This window comes from Corvus kubaryi, unplaced genomic scaffold, assembly GCF_017639235.1.
Source record: "Corvus kubaryi isolate FWS band 111438036 unplaced genomic scaffold, C.kubaryi_AGA036_p1.0 split3-37304, whole genome shotgun sequence".
Classification (NCBI taxonomy): Eukaryota; Metazoa; Chordata; class Aves; order Passeriformes; family Corvidae; genus Corvus; species Corvus kubaryi.
In genome coordinates, this window is record NW_024582087.1 from 506,189 (window position 1) to 533,467 (window position 27,279).

The 27,279-nt window shown below is 49.8% G+C and overlaps 1 protein-coding gene across 2 annotated transcripts in view; it reads right to left on the minus strand.

Moving 5' to 3' along the window:
• ARID1A (AT-rich interaction domain 1A) overlaps positions 1 to 27,279 on the minus strand; it is a 55,158-nt gene that overhangs the window by 18,108 nt on the left and 9,771 nt on the right. For both annotated transcript variants that reach the window (XM_042015624.1, XM_042015623.1), the window contains exons 2-4: positions 15,179 to 15,396; positions 14,063 to 14,521; positions 12,925 to 13,038 (exon numbers count right to left, since the gene is read on the minus strand). In XM_042015624.1, the coding sequence (XP_041871558.1) occupies positions 12,925 to 13,038; positions 14,063 to 14,521; positions 15,179 to 15,396 (791 nt within the window). The remainder of the gene's footprint in view (positions 1 to 12,924; positions 13,039 to 14,062; positions 14,522 to 15,178; positions 15,397 to 27,279) is intronic.

Here is a 27,279-nt window from a genome sequence, read left to right on the forward strand (position 1 = left end):
TACACTGACGGCACAATTCCTGGTTCAGCAGCAGTTCAGGGAATGTTTTCCCAGCTCTGGCAGTGCAGAAGGACCTGGGACACCAGATACTGCAACTCATCAGCCTTGGGAAGCAGGAGCCCTCACTCCTAACACCTGCCTGCTAGGGGATGTGGAAAGGCTCTGACAGCACATCCAGGGAGTGGAAGTCATGGAGAAGAAGTGGAGTCATGGAGGAATAAAAGCCAACACAGGTGACACCCAACCACCTCATCACCCCCGTGGGACAGGGGCATTCAGGAGGACAGAGGGCAGAGCTGGGCATCAGCACCACGTTCAGCTGCTACAGTAGGGCAATTGCCTCTGTTTTAATGGAATTTGATCAAAATGCTTCTAACAAATGCTGGCAAATGTCACATTGGAGCTGCAGAGCCCAGACACTTGGTGGGATGATTTAGTGCAGAGCCTGTCCTCCCTCCCCTTCCATTACTGCTCCTGTTGAAGAGCTCATTTCCTGCACCACAGTCTCTGAGGTATATTTGCTTACTGCTCAAGTATTATCTTCCTGAGGGGGGGGGAAAAAAAAAAGCTTTGTTTTATTTCAATGAAAGCTAAAAAACTGCAGAAAAAGCCTAAAAATAGTGTCTGAGATCTCTCGCAATTTTCACTACTTTCCCATTGTAACATCAAAAGCATCGCTCCTCTATGCAGCTATTTGGGTGTTTTTCCCTGGACAACTTTGACAAATCCCACATTCCTACTGCGGAAACCATCTGAAGTGGGAGTAAAGAGACATTATTTCCAACATTTTGCATTAAAAAGCATCAACCAACATAAACAATCAAGAGCAAAACACTCCTCTCCCTGAGACTTACTGCACCCAACTGCAGCCACTGATACAAGACACACAAAGAGACTCCCCCCAGAGCCAATTAAGGGATCAGAATGTCCAGCCAGGAACCAGTTCAGTCCAGCCTACAACTGGACGGAAATACTGGCATGTCCCTTCAATATATGAAGGTAGTTTCAGTTTGAATCACCAAGTGCATCCAATCACTGTTTTTCCTCATCGCTGAAATGAAGTTGGAGGCCAAACCCGTTTCCAGCTTTAAAATCCACACCACCAGGAGCTTCTGTGGTACAGAATTCCAGAGCAGTTAAACCTGGAGAGCAGAGGGGCAGTGCCTGGGCTGCAGAGATGAGGGGCTTTCAGGCTCAAAGGAAAAAAAAAAACCCCACATTAAAAATGTGCACCTGAGACAAACACTGGCATGAAAGAACAGCTACAGACAAAGTGTGCAGGGTGAAATGTGAGCTTCCTTCCTTTATCTGGGGGTAAGCGCTTCTCCAAGGGCAAGAGAGAAGGTTTTGGATGGAGGGACCTCGGGATGTGCAGAGGTCACTGCCCCATGGCCTGGGCAATATTCTACATGAACTGGGCAGCTTAAGAGGGCAAGGCTTGGTAGTGCCAGACACGAAAATATCTGCGAGACATAAAACAAAGTAATGTTAAAAACAGTTTGAAAATTAACTCCTAAGAACTAGGTAATAGTTCTAATATTCTCCTAATAAATTAACTCCTAAGAACTAGGTAACAATCTCCAGAGCTGGTCTTCAACCTTGCCTGTGGATCCAGGCTTTGGTACCCAAGTCACTTAAAAACATCCAGGTTTAATTAAGCAGGTGGGTGTGGGTGGCTTTGCCGCTGTGAGCGGGGCCCCTCTGCATTGCTGACACAACGTGAGGGACCCCCAGAGGAAGAGCAGCGCTTTAGCTGTTAATCAGGCTCCCAGATTATCAGTTTAAATGAGTTAAAAGTGAACTACACATCCCCCTTTCCTGGCTGTTGGGACATGAGTTGAAACAGGACCATGAAAATCAAGTAACTCCTGAAGCGACTTTCACCTCCAAAGATACGTAAATTTTATGAATTCCAGCAATAAAGTCATTTCCCAGCAAAGAAGGGTTCTGCCAGCACAGCAGCATTTTCTGAGTGTGTTATTCAGCAGGACTGAGCTGCTCAGAAGGGAAACTCCTGCAAGGGGAAGGAGAAAACACGGACTGGAATGGGTGAGCCCCAGCAGCTCACCAGTGGGGAGCTGGTTTCCTCCCATCAAATTCTCTCTCGAGATGTCAAGCACCAAGGCACCGTGGGTTAATTAAACCTAAAGGACACCTCCAGCTCTGATACCCCCAAACCAGGGGAAAAGGAAATCCCTGCATCTCCCTACAGGTTGTTTTCAGGGCAGCCGTAGCAGAGAAGCCTTTAAAAACAATAAAACCTCCTGGAAATAATGGAGACCTGCTGCCGTCAGTGGGTTCTGGACGAAGCCCAAGAGCAGAGGGCCTGGGAGGTTTTATTTGCCTCCCACGGAGCATCAGGAGGAGACCTGGAAAGCCACGGCAGCAGCGGGAGAAGGGCTCTCCCCTTCCCTGCTCCCGCCAGCACAGCCAGGGAGCCGAGACAGGAGGTGAGGCTCGGCAGCAGCAACTCTGCCAACTCAAGGAAACGTCAGGGTCTGGAGAATTTCCTCACGTGTTTCCAATGCGTTTTTTATGCATTTTATTGCTCATCTGCCATGCAGATCAAAAACGCTGGAGGGATTCCAACTATTTCACACAGAATCTCACACTCCAGGCTGGCTGCAGCCCCAAAGCCTGAGTTTCTTCACTTGAAATACTGCCCAGTGTTATTTTGGGATGTGACCTGATAGCGGAAGCCCACGGGGACCCTGGAACGAGAGCGGTTCCAGCTGCGATTGGATGCCCGAGCCTGGCCGGTGCCAGCGCGGGGCTGTCGGTGCTGCTGACAAACAGGGACTCGGCCCCAACGCCTCCTTTTCACACCACAACAAAACCATGCCTGAACTCACACGATTTGGTACCCAGAGGAGGGGGCAGGGGAGTTCATCCCTCGCAGGGAAAGGGTTGCAAGTCCTGGCATGACCAGCACAAGGAGCCGAGTGGCTTGTGCTGGAAGCAGCCGGGATTCTTTTATCTGGCAGCAGGAACCACCACCCCTCTCTCTGATACAGCTCATTTGTTAAACAAACAGAGAGATGAAACAACGAGAAATACTTAAGATCAAGGTAACAAAATCCCAGAGGAGCAGAGAGACTCAAGGCTCTGTGTCGGCCCATCCCCCTGATCTGGAAGAGCAGGAAGACTGACCAGAAAGCAAATGGAATTTCTGAGCAGGGACTGCAGCCTCCCCTGCCCATCCCCAGCCTCGGTCCTTCCACGTGGGAAGAGGGAATGATCTCCGCACGATCGGATCACCAGACAGTACTCAAGGAAATTATGGTCTGAGGTGAGCATGCGGTGGAGCTTATAAATTCTGTAAGGCCAGTTGTTTCCATAAGATGCTCACAAGCAAGACCAGAGAACAATGGCTAAATTTACTCTCCAGTTCTTTCTGAAAGGGAAAAAGCCTCTTCCTTCCTTCTAATTGAAATACCCACTTTCTATTACAAGCTCCTTTTTCTGTGCAGTTGCTTTTCCACTTACTCAAGAACTACCAACATTTAAAAATCACAAGCTTGTCCTTTTCTTCCCCTTTATTTCCACACCCAAAATACCTCAATCCTCTCCATCACAACAATCACACAGCTGACTGGCAGGATCTCCCTGCTATTTTAGGGACATGGATAGACTTGTTCCTCCTTTGGCAGCACAGACAACTGAATCCTGCATCTCATGCTCCACAAAACACTCTCTCCTGGAGACTTCCCCGTGCTCCATTCAAGCACGCCCACAGTGACAGAAGGCTCTGGAGGCCCTGCAGCCCCAGTGCCTTCCTGCTGTGCCCCTTGCAGGTTGCTCCCCCAGCAGAAACCAGAAGCTGGAGCTTAGGACCAAGTTCAGCTCCAGTGGAAACCCAGTTGATACTTTTCATCCAGAGAGATTTATCATCCAGTGTCTCCAAAGCTGACAAATCAAGAGTCAGAACAGAGATCTTCCAAGTCCTGTCCTATCCCAAAAACACACAACTCGGACCAGGGATGACCATCATTCCCCTTGCTCTGCTCTTCTACCACCAGTTACTGTGGAGAGGAACGCAAGTCCATCTTTCCAGCACCAAAAGCACCTTCTGGAGCATTCCTGGTGTGAGGATGGGCTGGACAAGACACAAAGGGGAGGAGGAAGGACACGTGCAGCATGTCTTTCCCATAAAACCTCTCACCATGTCCAGAACCTTTCTGGAGACCCTGCAAGTGGAAGACCCTGGTCACCCTCTGTCCCTGAGTGCTCTGTCCCGTCACACTTTGGGAGGAGTGGGAGAGAAACTAAAACCACGGATTTTGAAGCTGCCAGTTTACCTGCCCCTGATTTTATGCTCGTATTTGTGTGGGAAATACGTCCATCCACATTCCCAGGATGACTGAAGACGAATCAAATACATCCAAAGCCCAGCAACACGAGTCGGTGACCCCTGGCCAGGCTCGGCTTCCTCCACTGCCACGTGGCTCTTGCCCACCACTCTCCGAGGAGCTGAGGAGCCCGGTTTTAGTTCAACAAGGAAGGATAACTTTTTCCTGGCGTAAGAAACTGGGAATGCTCAGAAGGAAGCTCACTGTCACACCAGCACGGGCTGCACACTGCATTTCCATGCTTTAGGAAAGCTCTGTGAATTCATGGCCTTTCCCCTTCTCTTAGGTCCTCCTTCCAAACGGGATAAGACCAGCAGTCAGAAGGAACAAAGGGATTTATTTGCAATGAAGTCACTGGGATTGGCCCCTCAGATACATCCCTGGAAGCTCAACCTCTGATCTGAGCATGATGACGACGTGCGGGCAACTAGAAATCAGACAGTTCTTGAGTTCAGCAAGAGAAAAAACATCAAGATCCTGGTACCAAACTGAGTGTGCCATAAGGACCTGGGAGTCCTCACGTGCCACTCACTCATCCCCGCAGTCCTTAGGGAGAGGAAGGAAGTGCCAGACTTTACTACTTCAAGGGGAAAACACCTGCCCACTAAAACAAACACCAGTGAGGTAACAGCAGCAAGGCTTCAGCCTCTGCTACAGAGTCCATATTCCCTTCCCTTCCAAGGAGTTTTAGCTCCTCTCAGGCAGCAGTGCTGACAATTACAAACCTAAGATGGGGACTGGAACATGCCAGAGAGATTCGTGCAGTTTCCTTGCTCAAAAAAGAAGCTGAAAAGCTCATTCTTCCAGGCTGGCTCCAGACAAACTGGGAGAAGCTGCTGGCTCGAGCTGCACTGCAGGGAAGGGAGCCTTCGGAGAGGAGGCTGGCAGGAGGAGGGGCTCGGTGCCACATGAGAAATTTTACTCTGATTGCAAAAATAAGCTGCTGTTCTAATCCAGCTCAGTAAATCTAGGTGAGTCTGGTCGGCTGGCAGAGAGCAGGCACAGAATGGAGCAGGGAGGAGGACAGAGGGAAGTGCTGCTGGCTCTGCCACATTCCTGCACCGGGAGCCTTGCGGAACAGCCGGCGCTGCTACCGCAGCAGCCATTGATTTTTCAGAGGTCGATACTCCACTCCCACAGATCTCCTCGGCAGGAGCTTTAATCACATCTCCTGCTCCTACCCTGTGCCACCCCTCCTTCTCTTCCCCCTCCAAATAAAATAAAATAAAGTAAAATAAAATAAAATAAAATAAATTTAAAAAAAAAAGGGAGGGCGAGGGGACTTTCCTCCCCCTCCAAGCATGGAGCAGACGAACAAATCTCATCTCCTCAGTCTTTGGAGAGCAGAGATTCAGAGCTGTAGTTGCAGCACAAAGTAGAGAAGGAGTAACATGATTCATCCACAGAACAAGATGTCGCTGGAGGGAGAACCCGCCATGTGGAAGGGCAGCATTCCCACCCGGAGAGTGCTGGGCTCTTCCGCAGGACCCTGGGAGATGCAAAAGCCAAACCCCACACAAGAGTTTCCATTTAACCCTTTGGGGGCTGCTCATCTGATGAAAAATACTCCCAGCTTTAGATAAACATTGGTACAACATCAAACATCCAAGGCAGCAGGGAACTGCGGAATTTTCCCGGACAGAGCGGTGTCACTCCAGCTGTCCCAGAAGCTGTCCCGTCCATCCAGCAGTGCTGCCACACGAAAGGTGAAACCTCCAGCTCCTACAGCAACACTGACCCCAAAACGAGCTGCAGGAAAGAGGCAGGAGGATCCTGGGCACAGGACAAAGCAACACGGCAGCAGCACCAGAGGATGCTCTCACGGGATTTCTGACGTTGTGGGGATGCAGGGATCTACAAGTCGATCCCGTCAATGGGAAAGGCTGGTTTTGGAAAAGGCAGCTGCAGGAGGGAAATGAGTGCAGGCCCCAGCTGACAGACCTGTTTATTCAAAGAGCTTTTGTTTTCCTTCTGCAGGACTTTAGGTCTCCTCATCCAAGTGTGAAGACAAATTCCAGCTCACACAAAACACAGAATCATGGAGGAGGCAGGAAGTTCCCCCTCCACTGCCAGCCAGGAGGATATTCCCATTCCCCAGCTTCTCTGGAAGGCGCTTTCCAGGCTCATGCTCCACACAACGAGACTCCAAAGCATTTAGTCATCCCAGCATGTGATTGTGCCACCATGCCAACCATGCTAGCCAGGGTGGGCAAAGGGAAGCAGCAAAGGCAGGAGGCTGAAATTATTACAAAAATAAAAAGGCCCCTGCTCAGACAGTACTTTGGATTTTAAGATAAATCAGCTTTTAGTATTCTCATCAGCCTCTGAAACAATTAACAGTGACGGGACCATTTTCTAAAAAAGCAGGAGAAAGATTTTAGGATGGAACAAGATTTCTAAGGTCTCAGGCATTTGCAAGCATGGTGAATCCCGTGGTCCTTTCCCTGGAAGGTGTCCCTGGCCATGGCAGGGGGGTGGAACTGGATGATCTTTAGGGTCCCTTCCAACCCAACCCATTTTGTGATCCTGGGCTGATTGTAGGATCCGGCAGCTCCTTCCCAAACTCCGTGGTACCTGTGGGAAGGCAGCGACGGCCCCTTGGCACTGGGGCATCTCCAGAGAAACCATTTCCATCCAGAGCTGTCTGCAGTGCCACCCCAGGCCTGGGGGTGCTGCTCCGGGTGGGATGGGGAGACTGGAGACACGTTTGGAGAGAATCAAGGAACTGCTCCTCTCTCCTGGCTCAGAGCGGTGAGCAGGCACGGGAAATGGTAACATATCCATGGAAACCTGGCCCAGGCCAGGCGCTGACGTGGGCCCGGTGCTGCCCTTGGGGTCAGGGCGCCAGAACAGTCCATTCCTGGAGATGTCACTTCTTGTCAGTTCAGGAAATTAAATCTTTTTTTTTATTTCCTTAAATAGAGGCTTCTACTTTACAGATTCAAAATTGTAATAAAAGCCAATCATACAGCTCCTCCCATTACCAGGACTGGTTTGGGATCCCGGCATGTGGACCCATCCCAGCCCATGGGAGCAGCTGAGCCTTGGGCCCCTGCCATGCCCCACACGTGGGCACCATGTGGAAGGAGTTTTCCCCATGGCATTTATGATCCCACATGTCTCCAAGACAAGTCAATCCAGCGTGCCAGAAGCACAGTAAGAGGGTAATGATTCCTGTGGAGCGAGAGTTCAGGTGTGGTGGTGTTTAAAGCACCACAGGGTTAAACACCCTCGGTTATCCCTGCAACTGCTCCACGCAGCAGAGGAAGGTCACACCAACAGAGCCCCTCCCTCCCAGCACGGGGGGTTCACCCTCTGGCAGGGCTCAGCTGCGAAGGAAAGGGCAGAGGAGGAGGATCAAACATCCAACATCAGACTCACAAGAGGCTTCCACACCTTTTAAAGGGTCTCCAATGGCGCCAAGTCAGCAGCAAAAAGGAAGTGAAAGCCTGATTTCCCTGCCCTACCCCACGAGCTGCTCGGAGAGCAGAGGGTCGCCCTCCACGGCAGCTCTGGCACAGGAGCGGCTCTGGATCCTGCGGCAGCGCAGGGACACGTGTGGCAGAGCACGGAGCACTGCCCGGGATCCCAGACCAGAACTGGTCACCCTGCAGCAATTTCCTGCTCCAGCACTGACCTGCCTCACCACCGTGGCCGGGCCTGAACGAACCAGAGCCCGTCCTGGGCTGGGGGAGCTCCGGCCCCGCGCTGGGTCCTCGGCTCCGCTTCCTGCGGGGTCTGGCCCTGGCAGCGCTGCGAGGCGAGGGAAGGGCTGGGGTTTGGGGAATGTGAGCGAGGCGCAGGCAGGAAGCTGAGCTGAGCTGCTCTCGACCAGAATAGAAACAGGAAACGAGCCCGGCATCGAGCACAGCGCAGCTCCCGCGGCTCCGGCAGCGGCTCCCAGGGGATGGATGCTCGGTTCGGAGAAGGGGACGAGCTCCCGGGGTGGGGAGTTCCCCCTGGCACAGGGTGGGATTAGCTCCCTTCAAACCCTGAGGAAGAGGTGGGAGGAGAGAATTGCCACATGGACACACAGCAAAGCTGCCCTGGGGCAGGTCCGAGGTGTGAAAGGTGTCAGCGGAGCAGCTGGAAGGTCAGGGTGGCTCTGAGCAGCATTCCACACTCTGCACAGTTAACAAAATATAAACACTTGGGGAAAAAAAGGCACAACCTTCTCAAGGAACCATGCAGAGATGGTGGGCACAGTCACACAACAAGAAAACCTCGGGCAGAGGAGCACTGAACAAGGAACAACACATTTCTAACTCCCGCTACCACCACAGCTTGGGATAAAAACCTTCGGATCGGCACAAACTGGAATGCAGGGATCTGCACTGCCAGTGCTTCAGGTGCTCCTGGGGGAAGCCTCGGGGTGCTGGTGGCTTTATCTGCATATCCACTGTGCTGCCCTGCTTTGAAATGCACACACTGCTAATCCCTCTCCTAAGGCAAGCAATAAGACAAGCTCAAAAGGCCAAATACAAACCAAACAGAAGCAGGAAGTCCCATATGGAAAGAGAAAAAAGGACAGGGGGAAAAAAAAAAAAAAGGTTTGAAGTGACCAGCAGATTCAACTATAAAAGGTTCTTTTTCCCTGCCCCCTGAAAAAGTTGTCAAAATTATTCATTTTAAAGTGAAATTTTAAGGAAACAGGCTGCCTCCCCTCCCTCCATGGCAGCTCTGACAGTTTTTTGCTGCATTTCAGCCTGTTGCATTGATTATTTCCAGGTCAGGGGACGCAGCTGACAGAGCTCAACTTTATTCCACTTCAAGCACTCCCAGAGCAGCTGAAATGACCAGTTGGAAAGAATGGAAAATCCAAGCAGTGCTTCCTGACAACCTCCAGTGTCCAAACGCAGTAACTGCTTGACTCAGGGAGAGATAATCAAACCAAAACCACCCCACAGCTGCTGGGGACATTCACTGACAAGATTCTTCTGCCAAAGCTCTGCAGCCTCATTCCTCTCCCCACCCAACAAAACCAAAGTTTCTTAAATCCACACTGCAAAGACCCAAGGCCAGAATCCACAACCAGAAGTTAAACATGGATCAGGAATGTTTTCAGCTGGTTGTAATCCTTTCTGCCATTGATAAGACACTTTTCAGATCAAAATTCAGAGATGAACCAAAGTGAGACATCACTGAATAAACAAAATAGTTTCCCAGTAGTGCAAAATAGCAAAATACTGAGGTTAAAACTATTCCCACTCTACAACAAGATGAAAATAAACTGCCCAGAACAGGGAGGGAGTTTCTCCCTCAGGCTCACTGTACACTGACCAAACTAAGGACATTCTGGGGTGGGAATTCCAAAGCTTTTGTCCCAACTGCCCAGTTTGCTGCCACAAAAATTCAAACATAACCTTGCTGTGTCAGGACCTCCAAAACCCTGCCAGAATCCATCCTCCTGTTTATAAATGCCTTTTGGGGCCAACCTGGAAGCTCAAACAGCAGAGATGCCAGCTTCTGTGGCTGGGGAGGGATGAACAGCCTGGTGGGAGCCACTGCCTCATGCTCCACATCCATCCCAAAGACATCAGGAACTCCTTCAAGGCAGCCCATGAGACAGAGACTGGGACAAGGTAAAACCTGTCCCATGTTCCATAATGGAGAAAATCCCTCCCAACAAACCCTGAACTCCAAAGAACTCTGCAGCAGAGCTGATCTGCAATCCACACCCAAATGGATGTTCCAACAACCAATTTGCTTCCCCCAGAGCTGCTACCAGCAGCTTCCATGGCTGCACAGAAGGAAGTTATTACCTGGAAATTTTTGACTCCTTCAGCCTCAAAATCCAAGACTCAAAAGTTAAAGGCACTGAATAAACTGGATACGACTCTCCAGGAAGAAATTTTGCTAAGGAGAAGAAACTTGGGAATCTCCTGGGAGAAACAGATTTATCCCAAGGATTACTATTCCTCTATTACACCCAGACACAAAAGACTACACTTCACTTCTCCTGTGCAATTGCAATCTAAGTTTAGTTTGGCTGCAATCGTGATGGAGATTCCCTTGGGAAGCAGTGAATTTTACAGAGAAATTCCTCACCTTGCCTGCTACAGGAAGGGAGAGCAGCCAGGACACTCACAGGGATGCAGAGCTCTTTAAAAGGCACCAGGGAGCCCCAGTTAGCTCAGGAGAAAAGTTCAGTTAATGACACAACAATCCTGACTGGAAAGGGATCCTGAAGGCCCCACCCAGAACGATCCATAGGACATTCCTCAGGCAGATCCTAAAAAAGCCACAGGAGCTGAACAACTTGACAGTGTCCCTGCCAGGAGATCAGCACCTCCTGAAAGGGTGATGGATCAGCCAAAGAAATATTCCCCCTTTATTGCTTCGAATTCCAACATGAACACCGATGCACAACATCAACGTGTAAAGGCCCAGGACCGAATACACAAATTTAACACCTCTCAAGAACCTAAAAAGCAGGAACCTCCTTTTCCTGCTGGGGCTGATCTGTGTTTAATTGAAGATGATGCATGGCATGCTTTGCCCCAATTCCAGGATACCCAGTGAGCTATTCCACCCACCCACCACCACCCAGGCTTGGGAAAGGGCTCAGGACTCCGTAACAAAATTAAAAGCCCACAAACAAACTCTGCTCCTCTAAGTCATCCATAATGGCAAAACAGGGATCTGGGAATCCTCCTGAGCAGGATAAAACTTTCTCAACTAGACAGACTGAGCAATATCAGGAAGATAAAAAGAAATTGATAGTGCCCTTCCATGGAGCTCTTGTGTTCCTGAGCATCCCCAGGCCAAACTCCGTGCAGGAGATTGATCACTGCAAACTGAAACAAGAAGTTGGCTGCCAGCATCCCAAAGATCCTGCCTTTCAACACCCCACAGCATCCCTGTCTGAGGCCTTTCTCAGCTGGTGCTGCTCTTGCCCTACAGGATCCCAACGAGACAACAAGGAATTATGAAAGAGGTGCAAGGGAGTCTCCTTTTTTTAATTTTTTGCCTGCTAAGGAAGAGAAAAGGCCAAAACCACACCAGGGTTGGGTAAGCTAAAGACTGCTTGATTTCTTAAATGCAAATTATTTGGTGGTAAAGCCAGGAAAACCAGATATTCCCTTGTTTCTAGGTTCCTCCACTCTTGCAGCTGAGATGGATTTCTTTTCTTAGACTTCCTTCGGGAGAAGGGACAACTTGAAAAGGGCCAAATATATTTAACCACAAGGTATAAAACAAACTCCCACTTGGTGCTGAGAAGGAGCCACTTCTGCAAAGCCTAGTTACTAATGCCTATAATCCGAGTCAGAGGGATCAGTAGGATTCAGGAAGGCTCCATCAGCAGTGCCTCTGAAAGGACTTCCCACCGTTCTGAGCTGCAGCAATTTCTTCAATTACTTCAGTGGCTTCACTTCTCCTGTGCTGCTTGCCAGAAGATGGGTCACATGGAAGAACTTGTGGAGAGGCAGTGTGGAAAGAAACATGCTATTTAAAAAGATTTTTTCTTCCCCAGGCCTCAGAACAAATTAAATCTTTGTAATCAGGGTCCAAAAGGGAAAAAAAAAAAAAAAAAAAAAAAAAAAAAAGAGGAGGAAAGAAAAAAGCAACAACCCACAACTACTCCCATTAGGTGGTCAGAACCAGAATCACTTTGTATTTTGGGTGACAATTTGTACCCACGATCCGAAGGCATTATTTCAAGGGGCTCATAACAAAGCTGTTCTCATTGCTGGGAGCAAAAATAACTCAGTTCTACACACAGCTCACTCCTCTGGCCAATCCAGCTGCAGCTCCCAGCACTGACTTAGCCAGTGGCTAAAGAAAAAAATAAAAGCTCACTCACTTCCTACTGGTTAGAACAAAAGTTACCAGCAAAATCAGAACTCAGCAGCTCCAAACTTTTCTTCCAAGCCAGAGGCACAGACCAGCTTGTGCAAACTAGCCTAAACTTTCAATCTTTTTCTGCTTTCTTGATGTTTGAACACAAAATTAAACTACTCTGGCCCAACACCTGCTGGAACACTGGGCACTAACCTCATCCCCAACTGGTCACTGCACATCCAGCAAGCAGATTTAGGATGCCAAAGAAAATATAATTCTCCATCTGCCAAGGAAGGAGCTACATGGGACTGATCTTCCTCACTCCAGGTACCAATCAATTTGTCTTTTCCACCACCTGTTCAGTCAGACTGGATCTGAGAAGCTTAAATCAGCAGCATAAGGATCCAATGAGACAGAAAGGCAGTGGTGCTCCAGTGCCAACCACCAGTGTCACAGTGGGACAAGGAACAGGAAAATAAGGCAAAAATGAGGATTTTCCCTGGAGGTCAGGGCCTGTTCTGACAGCAGTCAGGTACCTCAGACATGGCACACAGAGAGCTCACAGAATGAACTGCTCTAGGTAGAACCTGCAGACCAGAGCACTCAGGGTTAAACTTTCCTCTCAAATCCATTACTTTTGTAAATTACATTCAATCTCCAGTGGGAAGCCAGAAGCTAATGACTTAGTAAAAAGCACAGGCAGCCTCCACCATTCCCATTTCCACGTGGAATACTACCAGTGCTCATTTCTCCTGCTGTGCTCCTGATTGCCCTCGGCCCAGGCCCCACTCACCGGCAGGCTGGAAGGTCTGGACTGAAGATTCAAGCTCATGTCTTCTTGCCCTTTACTGGAAGCCATTGAGGGAGCAGAGGATGCCTGGGACCCAAATGAGTCTTGAGATAACTCCTGAAACATCAAGAAACACACACAAAAAAAATCACAAATGGGAATACAATGAAGCCTCTGTTGGAATGACTCTGGGATGTTCTCACATTGTGGAAGATTTATGTCCCCTTGGTGACATTTGCCCAAAACAGGAGGTGAGAGCCAGGACTCAAAGCCAGCACACACAAACACTGCCCAGCTGCTGCTCGGAGCTGGGAGTACAGGTCTCAGGCCATGACAGAACAGCCATTCTCAGCTTTCCCTTATCACAGATCCCAGAGATCGCAGCCTGTCCTGGATCTGCCCGCTCTGCTTCATCACCTTCACCATCTCACCCTCGCTCCAAGTACCTCGTTACACAAACGAGGCAAGTCAAGTAAAACCTTCCACTTCTCAAAAGCTGCCCTGGATGCGTTGCAGCGTTTGCTGAAAGCTCCCAGCCAGCTTTGTTTCTCCTCCCCAAAGCCAAGTTTTACACTTAAGAGCAAACTCTTCCCTTACCCTCCACGTGTGGCTCTGCAAACTGTGCTAAACCAAGGACCTCTGGGAGCACCTGGAGAACCCCTAGAGAGCAGCATGAAAACCATTCCATTATGGAATCCTCTACACTGATAAAGAATCACTGAGATTGGAAAAAACCTCCAAGGCCATCAAGTCCAACCTGTGTCCAATCCCCATCTTTTGTCACCAGCCCAGAGCCCTGAGTGCCACGTCCAGTCCTTCCTTGGACACCTCCAGGGCTGGGGACTCCAAACCCCCCTGGGCAGCCCCTACCAACGCCTGACCAGCCTTTCCTTGAAGAAACTCCTCCTGAATTGCCAGCCAGCAGCATTTTCTCAATGATAGCCTTTAAAGCTGCAATATTAGCCCGGCTTTGCTGGCTACCACATCTGCGAGCCACAGGAGAAGTCCCCAGGTTTGACCATTTTGTCCCACCCACTTTGCTGCGTGCAGTTCAACCGATTTCAACGCACGAAACAGAAGATGTGCCCCAATATTTTTTGGAAAGGGCTTTGAGAAGGAAGCAGAGCAGGAGGCAGCCTACCTGAGGCGGGGGGAAGCGTTGCTGGGAGTAGGCCGAGGGCTGCTGCGGCGGCTGCGCCGGGGGGTACGACGAGGAGGGCTGGGACAGGGCCGAGGGCGCTGCGGGCTGCGCCTGCTGCTGCTGGTACGGCGACTGGGACTGCTGCTGCGAGTAGGGGGGCTGGCTCTGGGCGTGCTGCTGCGCCGAGGGCTGCTGCTGGGGGTACGGGCTGGGCGACTGCTGATGGGGCGGCTGCGACTGCTGCTGCGAGTACGCCGGCTGCGAGGCGGGCAGCTGCGGCGCCTGCGACTGAGGCTGCTGCTGCTGCTGATACGAAGGCTGAGAGTGAGGGGTCTGGGATGGAGGCTGCTGCGAGTAGGGAGGCTGCTGCTGCTGCGGATGAGGGCTCTGCTGGTTGTAGTAGGGAGTCTGGCTCTGCTGCCCATACGCGCTGGGGCCCTGCTGCCCGTACGGAGGCATCTGCAAAGGGAGAGATGGAGTTGCGCCCGTCACAAAGGTGTTTCTCACTCACACAGATTCTGCTCAAGAAGCAGAAATTCAGAAACCTGTGCAGAGCAGTAATGTGCTGGAAATGCCACTACCTAGATACTTCCCAAACAACAGCAGAAGTCACTCGTGTGTGACATTATTCTTGGCCGTAACCAAGTTTTAACAGGCATCATAGCTAAGTTTTTAGGGATCCCTATCTGACCACCCTTCAACAAAAGTAACATTGAAAGGAAAGACTGCTTGCTACAACAAAAAAAAAAATTGCTTTTTGAATCCTGCAAACAGTCCAGCAGGCGCCACTTGGATCACGTAATGAGCCAAAACTGACCTGGAGTCATTTCTTGTGCAAAGAACAGCTGTGTCTCTAACACAGCACAGCAGAAAGAGGATCTCCCTCCCCTGCTATTTATTTTTCCCTTGTTGGAGTCACTGCTCTGCCACTGCCTCTCTTGGAGACAAAGATTCCACAGGGTATCAATCCCACCTGGATGCAGGTGTGGTACAAAACACAGCCTGAAGAAATGCCATTTTACCTAAACAACCAATTCCAGCCTGGCTGGAGGGACTCAGGGCTGCGCCTCTCCCCTGTCCCTGCTGTAACAGCCTACGGAGCTCTGGAAGCTGTACCTGCTGTGCGTAGGAGATGCTGCCCATCGTACTTTGCGTCCTGCTCTGCATTCCCATGGGGTATCTCTGGGGGGTCTGTGGCCCATAGGGCTGGCCGGGGTAGCCGTGTCCTTGCTGTGGCCCCGCCTGAGGTCCCTGCTGTTGCGTGTAGGGGTTGTTCCCTCCGTAGGGCTGAGGCCTCATCTTCCCCATCTGATCCATCGGGCTCGACGGCTGCAAGGCAACACGGGACACGTGAGGCACATCCACAGACACACAGGAACTGCTCCTTTCAACGTGGGAGCTTCCCAAAAACCCCCGGGGAAAACTCCAACAAGTCGGCACCAAGGAGAAGCTCATCTGCCTCTTCCCAGGTGCCGGACCCCAGGTTACACTTGGAAACACAGCAGGATTCCTGCTGCCCTCCCAAACCCACCATTCCACCAAGAACAAGCCCAATGAGAGTCATTTAATGCTGACATCTCTCCTGTGGTAGGACAGGAGGAAGGGGGGAAGGATCATTAAGACAGATCAATTATCAGTATAAGTGGCTTTTCCCCACTGTAGGTAGTGTTTTAATGTCCAGATATTCCACAACAAGGTAAATTTAGGCTGAAAATTTAAATATTCACAAGAAACACTGCTTCTTTCACGTATAACAAGGTCTCCCAAAACACTACAGGCTGTTAATTTACACTTATGCATTTCAATTAATGCACATTGATGCAGTAACACTGGGCAGCGCTGCCGACATCCACAGTCTTCAAGACTGCGTTTTCATTTTTGAATTTTTTTTTTTTTACATGTGCTTTGTGTCTGCTGCCTTTTGGCGAATAAAGAGTTTCTAAATCAAATTTATTCAGATGCACGTAAAAAAATTTGTCAACCTCGAAAGTCAGGTCCCTGAGCTTTAGAGCAGAGACAATGAGATGAGTGAATAAATGCAACTTTCCTTGGACTTCTTCATCTGTGCTACCGCTGCCTGGAGCCAAGATTTAGAAATAGTCAATCGAATTTCCTGAAAACACTATAAACCTCAACACTAAACCTCAAACCAGGGCTTTTTCACCTTGGCAGCTATTCCCCGACTAAAGAAAGGGCTGTTCTGGTGTGGTGACCTCTAAATGAATCCCAGCACAGTCCTTAACCTCCATCCCTTGGACTGAATGGGAATCCTTCCCTGAGCTCCTGGTGACCTAACTAATCCCAATTAGATGTTTTCCACAGATCACCATGACAATGGACTCTCTATTACACCATCCCTTCCTGCCACCAGCCCTGGGGTGGTGTTTGTACAGATCCACCCTCTCTTGCTGAGCTCAGGTGCTTGAGGAGTGGCACTACAGGTCTGCACAAGCACACATCACACACAGCTCAGGCTGGAAACCCCACAGAATCCCGGAGACCAGAGCAGGATTCCACTGATGTTTGCAGAATCCACCCTCTCGGGGTGGGGGGAAGAAGTTCTTGCAGTATGCTGCACTTGAGAAAAGCTTTCCCCAGCAGCCAGCACAGCTTGGAGCCCCAGCACACATTTGTGTGCCCAGCTGTCTGTGGAGTGTGGCTGCCAGGGAAGCTCAACCCCGAGCCAGCACCGAGCACAGGGACACCACGGGCAGCTCGTGGGGCTCTGCTGGAGCACCAGAGGCTGGGATTGAATGGAGATGGCAGGAAAAGCCCCACTGCTGGGAAAGGGAGAGGCTGCTGGCTGAACAGGGCTCTCTGAGAGAAATTTGTGTCAATACGGCACAAGCCAATGGAGAACGAAGTCCGGGTGCTCTGCTCTACCCCAGCTCAGGGCACCCATGGAATCTGCCAAGCTGGAAGGGACCCACAGGGACCCATCAGGTCCAACTCTTAGCCCTGCACAGGGCACCTCGAGTCACATCCTGTGCCTGAGAGCGTTGCCCAGAAGCTCCTGGAGCTCTGGCAGGCTGGGGAAAGCCAAGCCCTCTGCCAGCACGGCGTTTGCCATCCTGTGGAAGCTGTTCCCAGCCGACCCCGCGCATGGCACCGGAGTGACTCTCCCTGCAGAGGCGGATTTTGGACGCCCTCCCACGCTCAGCTGTGCTGGATGTTCCCATTCTCGTCCATGCTCACACCAAACCAATCCTGAACAAGTTTTACTCCACGTTTTATGTTCAAGCTATCACAGATGTTGCTGCTGGGGAGTAGCACGGGCAGAGGCTGCAGGACTCCAAGGCAGCCCCAGATCCCTGCCCTGGCAACGCCGTGCCCGGAGCCCACACCAGGCACCCACACGGGGCCTGTGCCAGCTCAGAAAAGGAGTTTCCATTCGTGGGGGCAGAAAAAAGAGATCTTTGAAGGCTCTGGTGGAACCCTCAGAGCTGCAGGGCCTCAGTCCTGAATGGAGCACCCATGTGGGGCTCCCATACACCCTAAAGGATGCAAATTGTGTTTACATCTTCCCAGCAATTGTCCCTGATGCTTCCCAAGTCTTGCCTTGTGGGTATCCCCTTGCATTACTGACATCTTCTCGCTGCCCACATTATCTCCTTTGGTATGTAAAATCAGGGCCACCAGGAGCTTTGCCAGCCCCTGGCTTTTGACTTCAGCCTGCTCTCACCACCCCCAAGCACTCACATCCTTCCTTCCACCTGACAAAGTGCAACTTTGGGGTTACTGACTGAATATTTCAGCATCTTTTCCGTTCGTTACTTGCTTCCTCCTGGTTGTAACTCACCTTTGCAGCCCTCTACCAAGGGTAGCTTCTCAAATACATTCTTTTTATTTTCTTTATTTTTTTTCTAAATACACTCACACCACATGCTGCCACTCCTGCACTGATTTTCTTGTCTGTGGTCACCCACAACACCAACCATCTCTTGAGGGAGGAGAAAACAAGGTGAAGATTCACTTTTCCGTGACTCCTACAGGAAGCATGACAACTACTAAAAAACTTCCAAGAAACATTTGGAACTGTTTATGCAGCCATTAAAAAAAAAAAAAGAAAAAAAAAAAAAGGAAAAAAAAAGAGAGAGAGAGAGCGAAAAGAGAAAAACCCAAAACACAAACCCCAAACATCTTTCCAGGGTGTGACCAAGTCACCTTGACTGCTCAGCGTAGGAGGACACGGCGTGCCTCAAACTGCCACCCTTCCACCAGGCCCTAGCACAGAGAGGGTGCTAAAAACAAACACCAAGAGCATCTAAATTGCAGCCTTATGGATAAAATTCTATCACCAGGAGAAATGTAAACGCCAGTTAACCCCTAATGAAGGAACTATTTCAGACACACACTCCTGACTCGTAGCAAGGCTAATTTGTGCTCCCCGGGGTTGCCATGTACATCTCAAATGCTGCAATGTGTTGTTTCCTCCTTCAAAATATCCATTAATTCAGAATATCCCACACATCTCTGTTGCTGATGGGGCTTTAACTGCTCTGGACTTGGTATTGTTCCTCTGGCTCAAAGAGTCAACCATCAGGAAACTTCCTTGAATCTGCTGCCTCAAAACCCTTTCAGGGAGTTTAACTCCACATGCCTCAAGAAAAGAACAAAGATGAAATGCAGGGATTGATCCAAGGGCTCATGTGAGGATGTTGGGAGGAGCAGAGGCTGCACAGCCCCTTTGCACACCCGTGTCACACGAGATGGGCACGCTGGGAGGAAGCAAGAACATGTCAGGATAAATAAGGAAATACCAAACCCCGACTGCAAAAGGCTGGAAATTCTTCTCTGGGCTGATACATGGGAAATCCTTTCAATAGGAAACCACAGGAGTAGATCACTGTGATTACACTTCAAAAGCAAAGGCCCTGCCACAGAGAGACATAATTGAGAGAAAGTGTTGCTCCTTGATCACTGAAGTCCAGACCCCCTGCTTACACCTCCCTGCATTCACAGAAATTGCTTCTATTCTCCCCCAATCCCACTATCTCTGCTGTTGTGTAACACCAGTAAGTACCAAAACTCGGCAAAACATTGTCCTGCCACCAGTCAAACTTCCAAAAACAAAGCTGCTTGGTTTGGTGTGTAAAGAGAGTGACCATAAGCCCGTGCTCCAGAGAAACTGCGGAGCTTTTGGGGTAATTTAAGATATTTCTAGACTAAGAGTTTGTAACAGCAAGCCCAGAGTGAGCTTAAATTGCCGAGTTCAAAAGCTCTTCAAATCACTCTGCGTGATGTGAAGGGTGTCAGGCCCCTATAATGAGGCAGTGCAGTGAAACCAGCTCTTCTTCCAAACAACACCAGGGTTTTCCGTAAGAAACAAAAAAAGCTTTAAGCAGACAAGAGGATTCCAAGAACAATTCTTTCCAGATTTTGTCCGGTGGAAGAGAAATTTGGCCTCTTGAATGAATAGCTTGGTTAAATTGGAGGGGACTTGCTATTGGTCCTGTCAGGAAAATGAGTAAAGGGAAGAGGCAAATCCCACTTTGGAAGCAAGAGCCAAACCCTCCACTGCTGTACAGAAAAATGGAATTCTGACCTTCCCCATTACCTTATTACATATTTGTATTTTATTAGGCCAGAGGAAAAAAAGGAAGGAGAGTCATTCACTGAACTCTCCAGTTTCAAATCAGCGTCATTCAATTATTGGCAAACGTGGGTGTTGGCCACAACTGGTTTCTTCAGCTGCCCCCCCTGAACTCCCCAAAAATAAGAAGGCCGAAAAAATACGAAAAAAGCCCTAAGCTCTCACCTTGGCTTTGAAATCTTTTCCTGACCAGCTTTATTGTCCGTTTTTTGTGATAAAAAAATAATAAAAAGCATTCCTGGCTGTTTAACCGAGAGAAGCCCTAATTGATTCCCACAGTCATTAACCTGCATTTTACCTCAGAGAGTGGTAGTTAAGGAAGTCGGCACTGCTATTTATAACTCATCTCAAATTGAGGGCAGACTGCCTAAAATCTAACACATCCCAGCTGTACTCCTGTTTGAACTGGGGCCAAGGGAATTTTTTAAAGCAATCTTGGCACTGAATGAATGACACCAACAGTATGAGCGCGTGTGGTTGTGTTGTGGTGACGTAGCGCTGGAGGTGGAAGGGGACGGGGGGGCCGCACTCCGTAATCCCTCTCCCAAGCCCAGCTCAGCCCCGAGCCGGAGCCGCCCACCCAGAACCAAACACAGGAAACGTCTTTTCCTGTGGAACGCCTTGAAGTGAGAAGCACATGGCTAATCTGCATAAAAGCAAAGCCACGCCACTCCTGCCAGGAAGGTTGTGCTCGGAATCCCTGGCCATGGAGCCGCCGCCTGCGAGGGCTTGGACCCGCGCCGGGAATCCCAGAAAGGGCCGGGAACAGATGGGAAGGACCCCGGCAGCACCAACCATTGTCTGGCTGCTGAGCACTGGTACAAAGAGGAGCCTGGAGAACCCAGAGGGAGGTGGCAGCTGCTCCCCGGCCACCTCAGTTTGGCCGGAGAACGGGGGCCACCACAGTGAGGTGGAAGTGGCTGGGGAGACGATGCTGAGCAGTACCAATGGTGGTTAACACATCCCACAGGCTCAGGGACAAACTGCTCACCTCCGCCAGCCTGGATCCCCAGGGGATCTCACTGGAGTGAAGCACATGGGTCTTGCGAAGAGGGACCAGGGATTCAACCTCCCACCTTTAAGCCTTTGTCCTAAACCAAACCCCTGCCCTATTTCCACGTTCCAAGGGCACTGTGAGAGTTGTGCTGCCTGCAGCACCAAGGCACCAAAGCCCTGAGCACGACAAACCCCATTTCCCATGTGATGTTGGGTGTGATGGTACCAGCTCACAAAGCACAGGGCTCATGAACAAGTGTGAAACACAGGGAGGCATTGCCCAAAGCTGGCATGAGGCCCTGGGGATCCACCAAAACCAGCCAGGCTGTAGTGATTCCACAGCTGAGAGCAGCAGCTCCTCTGCTGTGACAACACCACAACCGTGGCTGATCCACAACACCACCAAAAGCGGAACTAATGGGGACTGGGGACACAGCAGCACCCAATGGGCAACACGAGAGGCTCCAGCAAACCCAGTCTGAGCTGGTCACTCGCGTTTGCACATCACGCACTCTCACACGCATCTGTGTCTCCCAAAACTCCACACACGGGCGACTCCCACTCCTGCACAACTGGAAGAATGATCACAAAGCAACAACTGCCCTCATTCAGGAGCAAACACTGCTCACCCTCCAGTGGGGAACTCTTTCATCTGATCTATTTAAGGTGTAACCGGCTGTGCTGAGGTCAACACCCCAGCCTGAACTCGCTGCCTTTTATAGCCCGGGTCACGCTCCGATGCCTCTCTTCCCATGGTGGTCTGCTTTTAAAGAGGGACAGAGGAGGTTCAGGGGAAGCTGAAGTTAAAATAAAGACCCTCCTGCAGGACATGAAGATGCCCCCAGAAGGAAACACCTTGAAAACCCCATGGTAATAAACACTCCATGAGGTGTATCCACCACCTCACCAGGACAGTTTAAACAACAACTCTCTGACAACATCATCACAGAAATGCACAGTTCCTTTTTTGCTTTTCCCCTCCCTTTTAAAACTTGAGAAATCCATCGACTTCCTTCAGTCTCTCAGCACAATCAGGGCAGAACACCAAGCCCATGCTGGCCCTGCTCAGGTGCCACCAGGGACTCTCCTTGCCTTCCCCCCAGGGCAGCCCCATCACTTTGGGAACCCCACTCCATTCAGGAAGCAGGCGGGGGTGCTCTGACTCACACCCATAAGCTTGGAGTGCCAAAACCTCACTTCTGGAATACAGTACACGGTTACAAATGCTCACTCCTTGGAAACGTGCAGGACAAATCCATTTTCACATAAGCTACAGAAAAATAAAACTCCTCCCCTCGCCCCCACAAATCCCAGAATCTAACTTGGATTTGGACACGTAACCAGGAGGTGATGTATCATCATCTCATTATCAATGGCCGATGCAGATTAAAGTCTGGCTGCCAAAACAAATGACCTCTGCTCCACAGTTTCAGTTCTGCAACCAGAAAGAGATTGGTTTTTCTTCTGATTTTTTCCAGTAGGTCAGAGTTTGACCCAAGACACTTTCTATTCCTCTAAACCTCTGCTAACGCCCCAACCTCGGAACAAGCTCATGACACCAACACAGAAGGAGAACAGGACTCTTTCTGCATTACTTCAGTCACCTGCTTCTATCTGGAGCTCCTGCAAGCCTAAAATCTGCCCTGCTCAATGTTTATCCCCTCCTTGATCATTTATTACATCACTTTCTGTGGGGAGATCTGCTGTCAATCCAGATCCTGAGTTGTACCAGTGGAAGGAAGACGAGTGAGTTTCTCCCAGCAGCCATCCTGTGACCTGTATCTCCCTGCTAAACACAATCCAGTAATTACCCATTAACGTTTCTCAGCAAGAGCCCAGTCCACACATCTCAGAGGACTTTCCAAAGCGCAGCTCTTACTAATATTCTTCTAATTGATTAAAACTGACCAGAGTTTTGATTACAGGATGTATCATTATGGAACATCTTATTCCTGAAAGAAGTCAATCAGCAGAAGGCGATGTGGTGGGGAAGTGAAATGAGAGTCACCCCTCAAAGCCTCACTGGAAATAACCCGACAGCAGCACAGTGTTCATGCCCAAGTACAGCAGAGTTGGTGTTATTTTTTATTTTATTAAAAACTGGAGGGTGGGAAGGTGCCAAGCCTGTAACAAGCACCACGATGGTTCCTCAGGGACACCTCTCCTGTCTGCAGGCTCAGAGCACAGCCCTGTGAAAACAGCACAAGGGATCCCCCACCACCTGAAAATCAGGCAACAACCAGAGGACTCATTCCCTTTCCCTCCATCTCAACTACTTACACCATGGCAGGACATTCTGACAAACACCATTTACTGACTTAAATGCAGTCAAAATTAACAAAGGATTAAGATTCCTGTACAATAGCTGATGACCAGTGAAATTTTCAGGCATTTCCCGGGCAGTCAAGGTCAGATGATGCAGTTTGTTATTCACACTGTGAGATCCCTGTATGATTTCTATATAATTTCTCCAATAATTCCTACTTACATTTAAAATACAATTTCCTTCTATACAAAGAACTAGGTAACTAGCTATCTATCCCTCACTCTCAGACTTCAATTCACTTTACAAGCACATTATCCAACCAGCTCGCCCCAGGATTCCCCAAGTGCCACTGCTGACTCCTCCCAAAAATCCAAGCAACACCAAGATGTGAAGAAAACTGCGCCTGAGCTCCATGGGAGATGATCCCAAGGAACATGTGATCGTTGTAATGAGGTGCTGCTCCTTTTAAGATGGAAAGAAACTTCCTTCCTGAATATTAAATCAGGCTTTAAGTTTAGCCAACCTCCTACTTCTGCTCTAATGAACTGGAGGCAAGTCAACAAAAAGACGCTCAAACGTCTCATTACAGCACTCCCGTTCCAGCCCGTTCCACACTGGAAGGAGCAACTGAGCTCGTGTTGTACCACAGGAATGGGACTGGGCCAAGAGCAAGCCATAAAAAAAGCAGGAGGAGGAAGGGCTAGGATGGAGGAGCAGAATTACACTCAGTGTCACCACTGCTTAAGTGATCTCACTCCAAGGAGTACGAGAGCAGCTGTTCCACATCACCAGTGAGTCCCAAAATATTTGCTCCAAACAGCGCTGAAAACCTGAAAGGGCTCCAGATGCCCCATAAATACATTCAGACAATGCAACCTGTGGCAGACTTCAGTCATCCAGCTAATTCCCTGTAACCCCTGCTTCCTTTAAAACAAGCCCTGCTGATCTCACGGACAGATGTCTTTTGCTACTGAACACAAGGGATGTTTTCCAAAATCGGACGTCTGAAGGAAGAGCCAATGCAAGGGCTCACTGGAGTTTACTTTCTAGAATAAAGGTTGTTTTATCAATTCATTAAAAGCCTTTTCTGCACAGAAATCTGAGGGTGCTCGTGCACACTCCAGAGTTGATAAGACACCTCCAGCACAGCCTCCTGGGTTCCTTTCTAAGAACACGTTCCCGGTAAATCTTCATCTGTAAAATGCAGCAACACAGGTTTCTACCCACTGTCTGAAAGCTCTGTATTTGAATATCTCATCACTTTGCAAATTCATCTCATTTTACACCAGAATAAACAGTGGCTGAACAGACTCAACTGGACAGGCAAACTCCCATGACCCCTTCCCATGCTGGGATCGGCATTCCCGGGGAGCCCCCGGGATCAGCTCGGGGCTCTGAATGACCCCAGATCCCCACAGCCCCACCTCTCCTACCACACACAGCACCACGAGGGAGGAGGACACGGCCACACTCGTCCTTGGAGAGCTGCAGCTCTCGGAGGTGCCTCATCCCAGAGCTCCCTCTCATCCAGGGTTTCCACAGGAGCTGCGTGTGGGGGCCTGCAGCTGCTCCGAGCCATGTCTCAGCATTACACAGCCTCTCCCCTGCTCCTGCAGAATGACTGAATTTATCTAAAACTGTGCATTATGGAAGATCAAAATCATCCAAGAAGTCTGAGATTGGGGATGAATCTGTGGAAGAAAGGCAATCCCAGGTTATGCCAACACAAACCCCTGTGCTCCATCACATCCTCGCCTCCCACAGCTCGGACTCAAACTCACAGCTCCACAGTGGACATCACCCCTGCCTTGGGATGGGGTAACGTGGGTCAGGCAGCTCTAAGAGCCCCAAGACACAGCCCTATCCCAGCCAGGAGCTTAGGATAAGCATCACTGGTTACTCCAGGAGTCCCTCAGGTACAGGAGCTGTCACTGCACACTGTGTGTGGCACCGGCACCAGCCCCAGCGTCACCTCGTCAGGAAGCAACCTAGTAAATCCCAAACCCCCTCTCATCCCTCCTGACCCTGCTGTGTTTTGTATCCAGCACAAAACAAGGTAGCAAAGCTTTGTTTTGCTAATAGGAAACAGAAAAGTTACTTTATTTCCCTTGTCATTACAGCAGCTGACAAATTTGGGTGCTATTTTTACGGATTTTATTGAGCCTTCTCTTATTTTAGCCTTAAAATTCAACCTTCAAGCCTCCCCTTCAGTTCCACGGAACCAAAAATATTTAAAATTGCAGTAATGACAAGTTACCATCTGCATTTACTGAGGACGGGCTCGGCAACTTTACAGCAAAGCCACAACCAATCTCCAGTATTTACACCCAGACGAGCTATTTGCATCCAGCAAAGCAGGGCTGTCGTGCCTGCCTTGGGAAGAGGGGGCTGGGGGAGATGGAAAGTCTACGTGGGCAAGAAACTCGGAGCTGCAGCCAAGGCAGCTCCAGACAGCAGGGAAGACACTCCTGGAGCCTTCACCAAGCCAAGGCCGCCATGATTCAGGTTCACTACAGACATCCTGAGTGACGCAAGGTCCTTGTCACTTAAAAATACTAATTACCTTTTCTGAAAAGCCCACCAGGCCTTGCTCACAGTGATTTCTGAAGCCTGAGTCTGTTGCCCCACACTCATATCTGTCCTTGGGCTTTTATTTCATCTACGTCCAGAAAAATCCAGATTTCTTTCCAGGCAGAACGAACAACGTGGGGAGTTGCTTAGCGAGTTAAGAGGAGCGTGTGCTGGCAGCTGGCGAGAGGATACAAGAACTCCCAACTGTGCCAATGCCATGGGGGGAGGAGGAACAGCCAACGCTGCAAAGTCTCCACTGGTTCCAGGAACAGGTATAACAAGAAACTGTAAGACAACTCATACGAGGAAAGGAAGATGAGACATGACTGCACCTTGACAGCAGTGACAACTCTGAGCAGTTTATTGCCATTTACAGAGTGATCAGACGTAAAGCTCACCTTAACTCCTTCTCCCCACTCCGCGGGAGCAGCGCCGTGGCCTTGGCACAGTGCACTTCCAACACACTCCACATTCATCACTAAAGCCAGTAAATCCATGCTCTGAGGCTCAGCAGCAAATTACACCTGGCTCTCCTGGTACAACACCCTGGCTGAGTTATTCACCTGAGCGTGGGGCAGCAGATTTAGCACCTCACTCCAAGGAGAAGGCAGGGAAGGGTTAAGGGCCAGAACACAGCTGAAAACCAAGGAGCACTCGATTGCTCTGGGATGTTTCATACAACACTAATCACTTCATCTGATTTTAATTCCTGACACCAAATCAGCATATAGCTTTTCAAAGGAAATCTTGTCCCAGATTGCAAGGTAATCAATCACAATTAACGTAGAAAGCAGCTTTTTGCAATGCCATCATGGCCTGTGAACCAAGCAGGAAGGACAGGGAAGGGGTTCAGAAATATCTTTCAAGTACAGGCAGACAGGATAATTTGGGATAGGATCAGTCTGTCAGTGTCTCCTGAACATCCAAGAGCAGACAGCAGCCAGTCAGGGTTCTTGCTTCTCTGGAGCATGAGCTGAGTAAGAGTGGGTTTTATGCCAACACTCTCGCTCTCCCTGAAAGTCCCTTCCCCACCAATGTGCCCTGTTCTAAGGGAGCCACATTCTCCCCACAGGCTGCTGGAAACCACATTTCCATCAAGACAACTTTTCCTTAAACCAGAGAAAACTGTCAAGGGGATGGTGCCAGTGACAGGACAAGGAGCAATGGCCATAAAATAAAACACGAGTTCCACCCCAACATGAGGAAGAGCTTCTTTCCATGAGGGGGGCAGAGCCCTGGAACAGCTGCCCAGGGAGGGCTGGAGTCTCCCTCTGTGGGGACATCCCAAACCCACCCTGTGTCACCTGCTCTGGGCGACCCTGCCTGGGCAGGGGGTTGAACTGGGACATCTCCAGAGGCCCCTTCCAAGCTGTGATCCTGTGAAAACTGTTCTAGGTGTAACCCCATGCCCAGAGAGAAGTTCTGATCAGGCAGTGAGGGCATTAACCTGGATTCTGAGCTATAGTTTTGAGCGCCTCTCTGCCACTTGCAGAGTGCAGAGCCAGGGAAAGGCTTCCAAAACATGGAAAACTCCTTGTTCAAGCCTCGCTGGTCTGCCACAATAACTGAAAGACTTTGAGACACTTTGATACTTAAATGCCTCCTATCAAAACACTGTCCAATTATCCACGTATAATTAAAAAAAAATAACTAATGTTCAACTCAGCCGTACGCAGCAGCTGCCCCGAGTCCTTCCCAGGAGGTCCAAAGCACTGCAATCACCACAAGTGCCCAACAGAACAGTAAGTAAATGAGTTTGGGGTTTTTTATAATAAAAAAATAAAACCCCCC